General features: G+C 40.5%; 1 protein-coding gene across 14 annotated transcripts in view; it reads right to left on the bottom strand.

Moving 5' to 3' along the window:
• The window catches only part of SOX6 (SRY-box transcription factor 6), a 783,111-nt gene that overhangs the window by 122,210 nt on the left and 646,747 nt on the right, over window positions 1–14,154 (bottom strand). For 11 of the 14 annotated variants that reach the window (XM_085648104.1, XM_085648094.1, XM_085648105.1 and 8 more), the window contains one exon: window positions 7,189–7,338. In XM_085648104.1, the coding sequence (XP_085504230.1) occupies window positions 7,189–7,338 (150 nt within the window). The remainder of the gene's footprint in view (window positions 1–7,188; window positions 7,339–14,154) is intronic. The other 3 variants (XM_085648099.1, XM_085648100.1, XM_085648101.1) reach the window with 1 other exon arrangement.

The following is a 14,154-nucleotide window of genomic DNA, read 5'->3' as shown; positions in this document are numbered from 1 at the left end:
GTCAAAACAAGGGGAGAACTGACTGGACGGGCCACTGCAATATTGTTAAGAGTAACTGAAAGTAAACAGGATTAAAGTTATAAAGTGTGTAAAATTCTAACTATTATTCAGGAAGGGCTGGGTGAACTAGTCTTGATGACCTTAACTCAGATTACTAGCGAAGGAATAGCATCAGTACAACCCTGCTACATGGATTATGCTTTACTACTGGGAAAAGCCCGAAGTGCAAAGCTGTTTCATCCATGAATATGGAGGTGGTGTGTGTTTCTGACAAATTCTGAAATTCTTCATTTGGTAGGAATAGTTTTGGGAAATGTATAAATTCACCTTTCACAGTTTACAAATATGAATGTTAAGCAGCTACCCCGGATCTAAGGTCATGGGTTTCTACTAAAACAGTAAATAAATGTGCTCCTTGGAGATGGTGGCTGTTGCCTTGGGCCATGCTTTCAGACAAATTTGCAAGTTACTTCATGAAATTCTAACGGCAAAGTACCATGAGCTGTCTGTCTCCTCTAACTTTCAAAGTTTGCCAAGTATGTAATAAGAATAAAGTCATCATAATTTGAATAATATGTTATAACACATCAATTATGGCAAGGGAGAGAAGCACCTGGTCATGGAAACATTGAGTTGGTGTAGGATACCCTGCTGCTTGTAGTTATCTTTCGGCAAAGTGGGAGGCACTGTATCATTGTTGGTGATTGCGACTAACCCAATCTATTTCTTAATGGTTTTCTTTTGCAAAGAATTTGGTCTTGAATACCAGATATTGTAGGACCTTAGGCTGAGTGTATCAATCACTGCAGAGGTCAAAATTTCAGTGAAAGATAATCTGTCTAAGGTTTCACACATAATATCAGTGCTGATTATAGACTGATCAGCTTTATTGGATAGGCTTGATTGATGGTACTGGCAGTGATATGTTAAAGCCTCGGCACTGCAGTATACCAGATTCATTAGTTGGGCAGGGTAATGCCCTAAAAGCTATTTTAACTGTGGCAAACCTGGTTGTCCAGTGTAGAAAACCAGAATACTGATTAAAATACTAATACTGCTATCTCGGAAATGGGACAAGCTAGAAAACGAATTCAACAATTATTTTAATAGTTATAAAAAATCCAATTCAATGGTGATGTTGGATTGTAATAAAAATGAAGGACAAATTACTTTTAGAAAATTACCCTTTACCTGTCTGAACTGTGAGAATGCTCTATTAGCATTAGCCTCTGCCAGCTCCCTGCCTGTTCTCATAGGTGTGAACGAGGTTGGAAATGTCTCTCAGAAGCAAAAATAGGTCTTCCGAAACAGGTAGAGATAACTTGTCTAAACTTCACAGAATAATCAGGGTGAGGGTTTAGGGCAGCTTGTTGCAACACACTGTCAAATTCTGCTTGAACCACATGTAACACTTGAGGCACACTTGAAAGGGAGAGCACAGGATGCCAAAACAGTTCTTGTGTATCCCCTGTCTGGCTGCAGTAAGGCACTGTGGCTGTCCTACCAGACTTCTGCCTTTGAGTTTATTGTGTATACAGTGGCAGCTTCAAACTGAATTTTAGTGTTAGATGTGGGAAAGATATTAATGATTTTCCTATGAAACTCCATACACATCCCCAGCCCTCAGGGCCCATGTTTAGTGTGACTGAAGATATTTTAAATCTTGAAGATGCCCTGGCACATGGCATTTTGGGCTTCTTTGCATTAAAACGTAGTTAGGGTTGATCCCAGGAACTTTTATCCCATTGTTTAAGGAATGCCCAGGAGTCATTCCCACCCACTAGCTAGTTCCAGGCGTACATGTGGTACATGTGCTACCCCAGAGTACCCAATCAGAACATTGCTGGATTTGCGGAAGGCAACCAGACACATTGCACCAACTGCAATTGATAGCTGTGACCTGAGAGAAGCACCTTACGAGGTTGGACCTCGAACCACTTTAAATTCAAGGACTGAAAAATCTTCAAGTATTATGAGGCTAGTGCTTTGGCAGGCTAAAAAAACATACAAAACTGAAGAGTACATTCATGTGGAGAACCCTAGCCGACCAGTGGTGACTGGGTCTGACTGAACTTTGCTCTTGCCATCTGCCTGAAACCCTGAGAGACTCTAAGTGCTCCCCTGTGAGGTCCTGGGAGCAATACAAGTGTACCCTTTTGGTTGATGGGGCACCAAAACAAGTTTGGGATCTTTTTAAAGCTTTGTTCCAGAGCATCAGAGATTCATGGGGACTGACTGCAAAAATTCTGACCAATAGTTGCATGGAGTTGGATTGAATTTCAGGTTTGTCCCATGTGGAGTTTTTCCTAAGAAACATCTCTTTTTAGATTAGGACATAGGACCTTTATCTAACTGCCCTACTTTGAGGACCTAGAGTGGCCAATACACTTGTTGTATCTGACCCAAGCTCCATTGCAGTCTGCCTCAAATTACGATTCGGTCATGATCTACTACAACCTTAGACTATCACTGGTGCTTTGCGCCTTCTCTGTGCTATTTTCACTTAAATCTTTAAAAGATCCTATCTCTGGTTGCCCTTATTGGATTTTTGTTGTTCTGATGTCATTTTGCTTTTTTTCTCTATGTTTTAATAAATTGGAGTAGATTTTCATGTTATATTTTCTACTTTTTAACTGTTTTGGTCATTCTAAATGGTTTACATACTTCCTCTAAGTTAAGCCTGCTGGCTCTTTACTACAGTTACCAGGGGCTCAACCCATGTTTAAAATACTGAAACCTTAGACTGGACCTGGCAAGTGACTGTATTACTTGTAGTGGACACCAATACATCCCCACTAATAAATGTCTCTCCTACAAGGGCTACTTCAAGGAATACATTGTGGAATTCTGAAAGACACCAACCTTGTGGTTTTGTGAGTCCTTGGTGGGGATGTGTTTTATATATTGGTGCCACCTAGTCCCTGCAATTCTTCAATAAGCTTATGGAAGTCTGGCCACTCAGAGTTCAAGTTTCAAGGTCAATGTGCACGGGGGAAAAGTAAGTATTATTCTCTGGCTATGGTAGCTGGGCCATATATGGATCTATGTGGAGACAGCTTACCTAAGGCTGGGTTTTTGTGGGTCCCTATAACAATGGCATCTTGTTTCATATGAAAAATGGACATGTTTGGTTCCTGCTGGGAAACATCTCACTGAAAAAAGAATCACTACTCGGGCAAAGGGTGTCCAAATGAAAATAGATTTGAATGAACGGCAATGTGAAGGCAGAAAGACAATCCAGCTGGCCTGTGTGTTAATGACAACTCTTGCCGAAGAGCACAGTGGGAGTGCTAATATCATGATGTAAAAGATGCTGTCTGTTTGGCGGTCTTATCCTACATCCCAAGTAAGGTACACAGGGAAACCCTTGGGATTTGCATGTGGTCATTCCATCAACAGAAGGCATTTGGCTTACTGAGCCGGGCTCCTGCTGGCTTTGCTTAAAGCAGATATTTGAATCTGAGCAGGGAAAATAGTATTCATCCAGCGATGGTTTGGCGCGACACAGAACCATTTGGCTCAATTGTTTTTGCGCATTAAAAGTATTGAATACCATGTACTTAATACACTGAATCCCTTATGTTTGGTACCACTAAACTATGGCAACAGTGATTAAACATTGTGCTTTTTCTTTTCGATTCCTAATGTGAGCAATCATTTCAGAATCTGCAAACCCAATGACTGAGTCACATTGAACAGCCTTTCTAATGCTAAACACTGGGCTGGCATGTGTGCATACAAACATTATTAGTGCTTTAAAAATCTGTGTTCGTTTTATGTGTACATGATAGACAATCTCTTAATTCACATTTTTGGCAGATCTCGAATACAATGAAATGTGGGCTAGCAGATGGTTGTCTGTTGTAAGCATAACCATGTTTTCTTTGTGGAAGGCTACAATACGTTTCTCGCAAATTGATTTAACACTATGCAATCTATGAGCAACATTTGTAAATATGCCGTGCTTCGGAGCTATTGACTGATGCACACATTTGTAAGCCATTTGGAAACAATTGTGGTGCATATTTTGGAGATTGCGGGGAATGCCTGCCCGAACTGTTGCTGGTAGCAAGCAAGGCATTGTGTGAGATGCAATGGGTGGCAACGGGTACATTCCTTTCTTAGATCTGACTCCCAAGGTCTAGGAAGCTACACCCTTAAAAGTGGACACTGCATAAATATGCAAAGCACAAAACGACGTGCTCGCGCCTGTTTATTTTTCATTTGGGAATTTTCTACAGCAGTAGTTGTTCTCCTAAAATAACTTCGGAACTGCCCTTCAAAATACTTTTAAGTAGTAGGAGCTTCGTGATAAATTTAGCTGTCGTCATTTGTGAAAATTAATAAGCAATGTGCAAGAAAAAAGGCTTCATTTGCATAGTACTCTCGGGTCAAACCAACCACAGACAGGAAGCAAACAGTGAACACGCGTGTTCCTGTCGACACTTGACATTTTCTGCCCCACTAAACAGCCCTAGAAAGGCTGACTGCAGTCCCACTGTATTTCCAGATTAAAGGAGCATATGGAATTAATGGCTATGCTTTGACACTTGAAGTTTAAGGACACAAGTTTTCGCTAGCGGCCATTCCTGGGTCCTCTGTACAATGAGGTTTGAAATATTGAGATTAATCTAGTTTTTTTCTTAACACTAACCCTTATTTTAACAGCATTTGTAAAGTGCAGTTCTACCATGTGCAAGCCGTGCAAGGTCCGTTAGCACTGGATATCCATTGTAGATTTAATTTTTTTATTTTATTTTACAGAGTTTTATATAGCGCGAACTTGACCCGAATCGGGTATCAGAGCGCTTTACATAGCACCAGTTGCGTTATATGAGGACACGTGCATTTTTTTTGGTTTGGCACAGGGAGATTAAGTGATTTGCCCAGCATCACAGGATGTTCAGCGTCGTGAGACTTGAACCCAGTTCCCCAGATTCGAGGGCGACCGCCCTAGCCGTTAGGCCAACTCCTCTCCCCTACTCCCAAGACAAATAGTTTATATTTGCGCTGGGGTTTTCCAACAGTCACAACTCTGATAGCAAATAAACCCTGCATATAATCCGATTATATAAAATATAATTTTCTTAAAGAATACAGAAAGAAACAAAGGAATATGAAGCTGTGAGAAAATATATTGAATATAGCAGGCCCAATAAGCAAAGGATGATGGAGTTTGGTAAACCAGTGATCGTCCATGCCTCTTAAGAAAATATATCTACATTTTATCAGCGAATCATTGATGCTGTTTCTTAACCTACAATATCTATATCTGCTCTGCCCAAGAGGAAAGAAGTGGAAAGAACAAGTTTAAAGCTTTGGTCAACATAACTTTATGCTCACACAAAAAATTCACGATAACTAATTTCCCCATTAACTGAATTTAAATCCCTTCATTCATAATTCGACACAGACACAGACACACACACACACACACATGAGGTCAACCCACTTTACTGTGTTCACATAATCATTGGCAGTAGCAGTATGAGCCTACCTCATGCACTTAAGTTACATGGGTCGCTGGTGCTGACATGGATCTAGTTTCATTTTCATTCAGGGGTGTCCAAGATAAGTCCAAGAGGGCCACACCCATTACAGATTTTCAGGCGAATGGCTGATTAGATTAAATAGTTATATGTAGCTCTTTTATATGTTAGTTTATTTTATGTTGAGGTTCTGAAAATCTGGGATGGATTTAGGCATTCTAGACACACCTTGGATTCCCCTGACGTAATTGGTGCCTGTGTCCATTTGATACTCAAATTAATTAACTGGTAGGGGAGTGTCCAAATGTGCAGGAGTTCTGTTTGATTAGACTGGAGAAGCTTCATAGAACAGAAATGTAATGTGTTTATAAAACTGTACACCTACACAGATACACAAATATACATAAAATCGCTGTTTTATGGCAGCATAGCGATAAATGGATGATCTTTTTCCAGTAATTCAATGTTGATTTCATTCAAAACATACAGAACTTTGGAAGAAATCAGTACGTAGCATGAAATCAAAAAGGTTATAGCACTCATATTTTTAATTATGACACATATTATATTTTTATTAAGCTAGCTTCCGGACATAAAATATCTCTGCCTTTAATAAGAAGGATGCATAGCAAGGACAATAGGAGACAGGAAAGGAAATATTATTTTTTTTAAAAGAATTTGAAGAAATGTGAAATCATAGCTTAATTGCAATCTAAATATATGGCATTCTCTGGAGGTACGAAAGACGCACACATTCTTCCATGATATGAAAAAACACAAATGGACTCCTAGAATGATCCCTTAATTTTTGGATTAATAGGTTGCCCTCAAGAGAGGCAATCAGAATCCATTATTTATTTTGCAAAAGCTATTCCAATTGTTGGCCACATCATTGCCAGAAGTGATCATTGTTGTATATCACATGCAATTTTGATGGTAGCCGACCAAAAGATTTATGATTTGAGTTATCATAATTTTAAAAGGTAGGTGCAATTGTCAACACAGGTTTAAATCTGTAATATTAATTTATTTCATATCCTTTTAACATAGTTTATAAGAAATATGAACGTCAATGTTTATCCTTGAAATTAGGGATTGGCGGAACTTGCCGAATTTGACATAAAAATCCCTAAGATTTCGCAGAGTTCTGCCAGCAGGTGGAAATAGGCCTGTCGCACTGCTTGCGCTGTGATTTAGTGACATAGCTGAAAAATCATGGCATCACATGGTGCGCCAATGGCGCATCTACTCAAGTTGATTTTGCTGCCACTTGAGTATATTTTCTATTCGAGCATCGGCCTTCTGACCGTGAACGGTCATAACCGCCCGCAGTGGAAAAATCTTGCCAGATGTCCTGCTAGGGACCGGAAATCACACTAAAGGATGCCAAATCCTACTTGTGCTTGCCAATTTACCTTTCTAGAGCCGCACATGAGAGAAAATTGCGCCACACGGCAATTGACAGACTTCTGCTGGAATTCCAAGTTACAAGAGTAACGCATAGCCACCAAAATTCTGCCAATTTCACGTGCGGAACGGAATATTCTGCCCACCCCTATTTTAAATATATATCTCACAATTAATGACACGTATTTAACATGTTTTAGAACTATACCTCTAGTGGAGGGTCTGTAAACCCTCTCTGTAAAGCCTAGTAGCAGCACGGAGAAGTGCACAAGCAGGATAAAATGGTAAATACCTTGACTTGTGTCCCCGGACTGGTCCCTCGCTTTTCACTTTTTATTCCAGTGGGTGAGGGAGCCCCTGTTGAGTTTTGGGGCTGTGGCGTTGATGGCATTTTTGATCCAGGTGACATCTGCATGCTGGCCAATTGCGCTGCATAGAACTGCTGTTAAGGAGAGGGATATGAAGAAAATCCAACATTGGTAAGCGGGAAAACCACAACAGTCACAAGTGAATCATTGCAGATGGTTGTTTAAAGGCTATGTCAGCTCTTGTAGAAGGAAAAATTAACGATGCCTGCTGTGAGTGTCTGGTGCACAGTAAATGAAGCAAGACCCGCCACCTTCCCCACAACTGAAGAAACATGTCATGGATTTGCTAGTAGAAAGATTCTGTTCCCTGAACCCCTCCATCAGATATCGAACATGAACTCAAAATCAGAAAACATCCAACCAGAAAGCTGTTTCTAAAATTAAACAATGGTTGACTGAAATTTGCACATGCATAAAGCATATGCGCACATTTGGGCAGCTGTTCTTGAAGCATCCAAGTCATCTCTCACTGATGCTTAATTTGAGCCTGTGGTTTCCGGTGCTCAGCACCAGCACTTAATCATCAACACCACTGCTTTTCATGAGCACCAGTTAAGGACACATTCATTTACAGGGAGATTAAGTGATTTTCCAAGAATCACGGAAAGTTGAGCCCACGCAGATACTCAAACTTGGTTCCCCAGCTCCAAAGTCGACAGCTCTGGCCATTACACCACATCCTCCCCCCACTTTCATGGTTAGAAGTTGGTTTGTTTTAGGAGAAATGGGATGGTGCAAGCTGCCTCCTGAAGAGAGCCCGGGGAGGTATTTTGTTTTTCAAATTAACCACTGTCTCTCAGTAGCCAAGACTCCTTGAAAAAAATTTCCTGGCAGCTCCTGCAGATAGTGGCTAAAATGTTACGCATCCCTTCTCCGGCACATCCAGGGATGAGACTTCCAAATCAACTAGACAATAAATGTTTCATAGGGGTTCTGAATGCTCCACATGCCAACTTGTCCATTTAGTGGTGAGATATTACCACATGAGAAATGATCCTCATGCATATGGATGCGAGTTTCAAATATTTGCTCCATTCAAATATCCATTTTTGTATTTTCTCTGAGAGACACTGGCCATGTATTTGTATAAACATTGTTGTAAACCTTCCTTAGGGGGATCAATAATTCTATCACAATTCAAGAGAACACTAAACCTTCTGCTCCAACAGCTCAAGCTGCTAGTCACCCTTTGGTTATAACCCTCAGGTTCACCCAGGTGAAAGAAGTCCAAGCTCTTCCCACAAAGCCTTGTCCTCCTCTCGTCATCACCCATATTTTCTACAAGACCCAAGTTCTTTATCATCAGTCTGTGGAATTGATGTTCTCTTAATATGTAATTTCATTCATACTATGCAATTTGATACCATATCAAAACATACTTGAGTGATATACCAGCAGAATAGTAAAACATCGCTGCATTATTTGACTGACAGCTCTCTTTTGGCCTTGACTGACAGAAACGTATAATGTGCTTTAACCCCCATTAACCTACCACCAAAAGAAACATCAACCTCTAAACAAAAAATGTAGTGGGAAAAGATCTTACTGAAACAGAACTGAAAAACAGGGAGCATAGAGAGTGTTTAATGAATAACTGGACATGTATGCATTGCATATCCTGCCAGCATATGTAAGGGGTTATGAGTGTTTTCCAATGAAGACAGAAGGCAATTTTTGGAAAGATAGTAACAGATAGGCAGCAATTTAGGAGGGAGAAGGTCACTCGTTGGATATCTGTTACAAAATAGAAATGGTATATATTTCATTGTTCCCCCCAAAAAAGAAAAGAAATACACTGTTTAGTAAAACCAATTACAACACCCCCTTTCCAGTAAGTGGAGTTGACATTAATCCTTTCCACCTGCCTAACTCTACACACAATTTGTACCATTATTGGAAAATATGTGCGCTGTACATAATTTCCAGCAGAACTATCTTTCAATTGGACAAATAAAACGTTCAGAAATCAGAAACAGACCTCTTGGCACATATAATTAAATAAAAGTTTAAAAAAGAACAATTTACCGAGCCAGCTGTGCTTATGTCATAATTGCTGCTTTCTTTGGAAGACATTTGCTACTATAACAACCCTCGAAAGAAATTAAAGTTACACAATAATGTATATTCAGTGACTCAGTGGCTAGACAATGGCATTCGTAAGGCCTAAGTCAGAAAGATACATTGGTATATTTTTATTTAACAGTGGATATTACATGTTAAATTAATGGTATTCATTTATATTTGGATATAATTCTTCGATCATTTAGGTAAAGTAACCAAAGGGTCTTTCTTTATCACCAGTCATCCATAAAAGTAATTGGCATTTACTATCCATCAGATCTAGCTAGTAATAATGGCCAATACTGACTCTGGAAAAACGTAATTCGCGACACTGATTCTGGCTAAAATAAACTACCCATCATGGTTCTGGCAGAAAATGATCACTCTCACAGACAAAAAATCTAGAACCATCATCATCATCATTGGCTTTGGTCAAATTCCCGAAAAAAATGTATAGCTTTTCAGGATTTTGGCCTTTTTGAATGGGGTCAAATCTAAGCGCCACTCCACACCCTGACATCTTTGAAACCAGTTAATGTGGTTGCCATTTTATAGCTGTGTGAAAAATAGAAATGCATGTTGTAGTCAATTCCAATTGCTTAGTGAAATAATACTGTTGTATCCCCCAGTTTTTAGGTCTCGCCTGACCCAGCGCATGCGCTGGTCTGGCGAGACTTATTGAGAGGGCGCCAAAAAGTGCTACCAGGCCAGCCTAGAGCTACAGTGCATGTGCGCGGGCGCGCGCGCCGCGCTTTACCGCGATTACTTTCACTTTCGCAGACGCTTTGATGTTTGATCGCGATCACTTTCACGCCGCTTTGCATAGCCAATAGGTCTCGCTTTTGGGACCTTATAAGTATTTAGTTATGCAACTGTTGCATGGCTAAACACTTATAAGGTCCCAAAGGCGAGACCTATTGGCTATGCCAATGCTTGTTTTCAATGCCTGCATGGGAAACGGAAAAAAGGTAGTTTATAAAAAAGGACACTCACCAAAAAGGAAGGCATAAAATGACTGAAATTTACTTTTGTAGAATGACCCCTATTTTTTAAGGATATTTCCAGCTTGTGTGTCTTCACATGTGGAAAATGAATGCCTATGAAATTTCCATCAAGTGGATATTTCTGCAGCAAGTGATGTGATGATAATTAGCATTTGGAAGATTAATCTTCATTTTTTTGTTTCTCCGTTGATAAAATATTTTATCCACAGAAAAATACCCATTCCTAACAACCCTAAGAAATGTGGGAGTGCACCCTCCTACCTCCCTACCTGAAAATACAATTTCTCCTGCATGGACCAGAGGTAAATGTACACAAACCTACAGGTACCTGTGAATACACACAAATGACAGGAAGGCCTCCATTAAAAATGCCTATGAACCCACCGCTGTCTCTAAATGTGCTAATGCTGACATTTCATCGCAGTGGCAGATTTCCTGTAATTGCAAATCCATTTCATTTTGTCCTCACACATAAATACATTTACTTTACATAGTTGAATGAACATCACTTTATATATTTATAAATTTAGCCAAATATGTTTTGAGCATTTCTATAAAAAGGTTGTATGTAGGTTAATAAACAGTACAGAGGTGATTATACTGACTGTGAAAATGTCAGCTATAAGAGGGGGGATGTGAGGAATGGGAAGATGTATGTGGAGCAATACATTTGCCAAAAGTTTACATTTAGCATTTCAGGGGATATTCCCAGTTTGACACCCATGTTGCGCACTAAGAAGGGCACTTTCACTGTTACAGATCTTTAAGAAGAATAGAATACTTATTGAGGGGTATTTTAAAGTGCATAAGGAGGGAGTTGTCTTTCTCACCCCTTATGGGATTCTGTCAGATCAGGGTCAGTACGTCCCCAGGGTGAGTTAAGGTAACGTGCTGCTTTACGGCACCACCAGGAGGAGGCAGCAGAGACACTTAGTAGAGCTAGGAGCAGCTGATAAAGTGCTTTCCCTTAAATGAAAGCGTAGGGGCAAAAATGCACTATTGCCTGTGGTGCTAATAATCCTATAAATATTCCTAGTCAGCTGTTACTGTATAGAGAAACATACCATTATTAACCCATGAATGATCATGAGCTGATGTTTCTATACTGTGAAATGAGGGCGGAGGGTGGGAGGGGCACATTGGTCGCTGATCTATTTGGTGCTCCAAAAATGGATAACGTTTCACACTAAAACCAAATGTTGAGATATAAATGGCCCTTTTTAAAAAACTGATCACGTTTCATGAGGCTGAATGAATTTGAACAGAGGAGCATCGCCCCACTGGCTCATAGCTAGCAAGTGAAAAATAAAACAATATACCATATTCATTTTATTTTTCATTTGCTGGCTCTGAGCTAGCTTGTGCAGGGAGGGGCGTGGCCAAGGCATGGGAGAGGGGAGGAGGAGTATTTTGTGCACTTCTAAATGCGCATGTGTGTTGGGCCAGCCATCTCAGGCTGGCCAAACAGCGCACTTATGTTTCTCCAACCCAGCTGTATTGAACAGCCGGGGAGGAGAAATAGCACAGACTCCCTGTCCTGAGCGGAGCATCTTCTCAGCCCACTCAGGCCAATCCCCATGCTGCCCTCATCATAGAATGAGAGCAGCGCTGGGTTGCACAGAGAGTCTGATGCTGCCTCAGTGCTTGCTGGGACCAGGAAGCAGCACAGCAGAACACCGAGGCGGGGGTTGTGATGCATTTGGCAGCCGCAGGTAAGTGGTTTTACAAATAAATAATTATTACCCCCCCCCAACCTCTCCCATGCTTCCCCACACCCTCTACACCGCCCACCACCTGTTCATTGCGTCGGCCACCACAGTTTAAACATTCATGCAAATTGACATAAATGATGATGCACGTATCTACTTTTCGAATCACAAAAAGTCTTGTAAATACGTTCAAACATACAATAAATTCTGTACAGTGCATTTTGGGTTTTCCTCATTCTTTTACATAACATCGGAATATTGTTGCAGGTAAGAACAGGAATGAGGCCGGAAACAACAAAGGATAAGCAGTAAAACGTATTTCCGGTCACGTCAGTTCCGGGAAAAGTAAATGCAATAAGGACAAGTCCTGCAGTCAAGTCTAGATCTCACTTCAGCTACAGAAATCATTTGTCTTTTCAAAATCCACCAGCGCAGGGATCCCATTTCGAGCCTGCAAGGATTAAGCAGAATGGTTTTTCTTTTTCCAGGACTAAATAACCTATAAATCTGCATGTTCTAGGGACTTAAGTCATAATTAACTAGTGTAAAAAGTCTCAGTTTTTCAGGCACACGTATGGCTGCTTCAAAGAGCAGTGCAATGGGCCTTAGCAGAGCAACCCAAGCCAAAGCAGGCTGATTTATTGTGACTAGTGTCATAATAACAAAGGCTGTTACACTGATTAGGCAATGCAGTCATTCATTAAGCGCTGGCATATTTATTACAGCCTGCCACGCGCAAATGAACTCATTTTCTTTGTTGAAATATAAATGATGAATGTACCATTCATGGAAGGAGATAGCAGGTCTGGGGCCTGGAGCTGAGATTTGGGATATCTGTCAGCAGGTGGTGAGGGGTGCATAGATGTTCATGCCAAAGTTATATTTCTACTGCACCTTGCAAGGGATTCATTCATAGTGTTTTGCTCTTATCACATTAGTTGGATGGCACTGGCCCCTTTTAAGATATTTTATCTCAAATAATGTCAATTGCATCACACTGATGAGTCCTAAACAATGAGAAACTGAAATACTTGTGAAATTTTTCCAACAGCTGCCAGGTGACAAAGGCACGTACATAGGGCACTGAATTTGTATTAGTAAATTATGTCTACCTTCTAATTTAAACCTCTGAAACTACAAAATTAACATTCCCTGATATAGAGTTAAAAATACACAACTTGTAGCTTCCGCCTTAATTTCTAAGAGACATTCCTTCTTAGGGCTTGATTAACAATGGGCCTCTGCACTCGTGGTGGAGGCCCCGCAGTCGTGGGGAGTCTCTGCACTGAGGCCGAATCACCGCTAGGAGAATTCTCATTGCGGAGATTCTGCCCCGAGTGTGGATACTCCCACAAAACTGCGAAGACTTCACCACGAGAGGGGAGGCCCTTTGTGAATCAGGCCCAGAGAGTTTTGTGTCAACGTTCAAAGCATCTGAGGAGCCTTGACACAAAAGGCACAAGATATTTGCTTTAAATAGAATTATATTCTGTACTATACACCCAAAGGTTGAGAATAATGGACCTGTCTGTGCATACCTACAGGGAGGCGGACTTTCAACAAATTAGTTGAGGGAGTGTAAGCATGAGGATTCAATGTAACTGAGTTTATTTTAGTATGCTTGATTAGGAGTGAATGAGTGAGTGAGTGACTGCACAGATCTATGTAAATGAGGACTAGAGAGCGTAAAGGACCGAGAGATACATGGATGAGTGCGGATGTAGAGCAAGATTACATTGCACATTCTTTCAACCAATATTGCCACTAAGTTATTCTGAAATGTCCATCTCAAAGAAAGATATTAAGAAATTAAAGTAATTGGAATGAGAAAACCTTAAGTCTCATCTCACCACTGATGGATTTATTGCTCATTGTGGTCGAAAAGTCAATTTCTCAGTATATAAATATACATGACGTAGGTGATACCTCATGTAGAATATTGGAAAATGACAAAATCTCATAAGACTGCTCTGTCCTGTGGAAAGCAATGCTACTGCTGATGTCAGGCTCTACACCATGTTAAGGATTGTAGATTAACCCATAAACAGAAAAACACTGTAACCAATTTAGGAAGGGCTTTGCCAACTGTAATAGCACATGAATGAATAGGGATCTG

This window comes from Triturus cristatus, chromosome 3_2, assembly GCF_964204655.1.
Source record: "Triturus cristatus chromosome 3_2, aTriCri1.1, whole genome shotgun sequence".
Taxonomy (NCBI): domain Eukaryota; kingdom Metazoa; phylum Chordata; class Amphibia; order Caudata; family Salamandridae; genus Triturus; species Triturus cristatus.
Note: the sequence above shows the minus strand (reverse complement) of the source record. Positions and strands in the feature narration are given on the sequence as shown.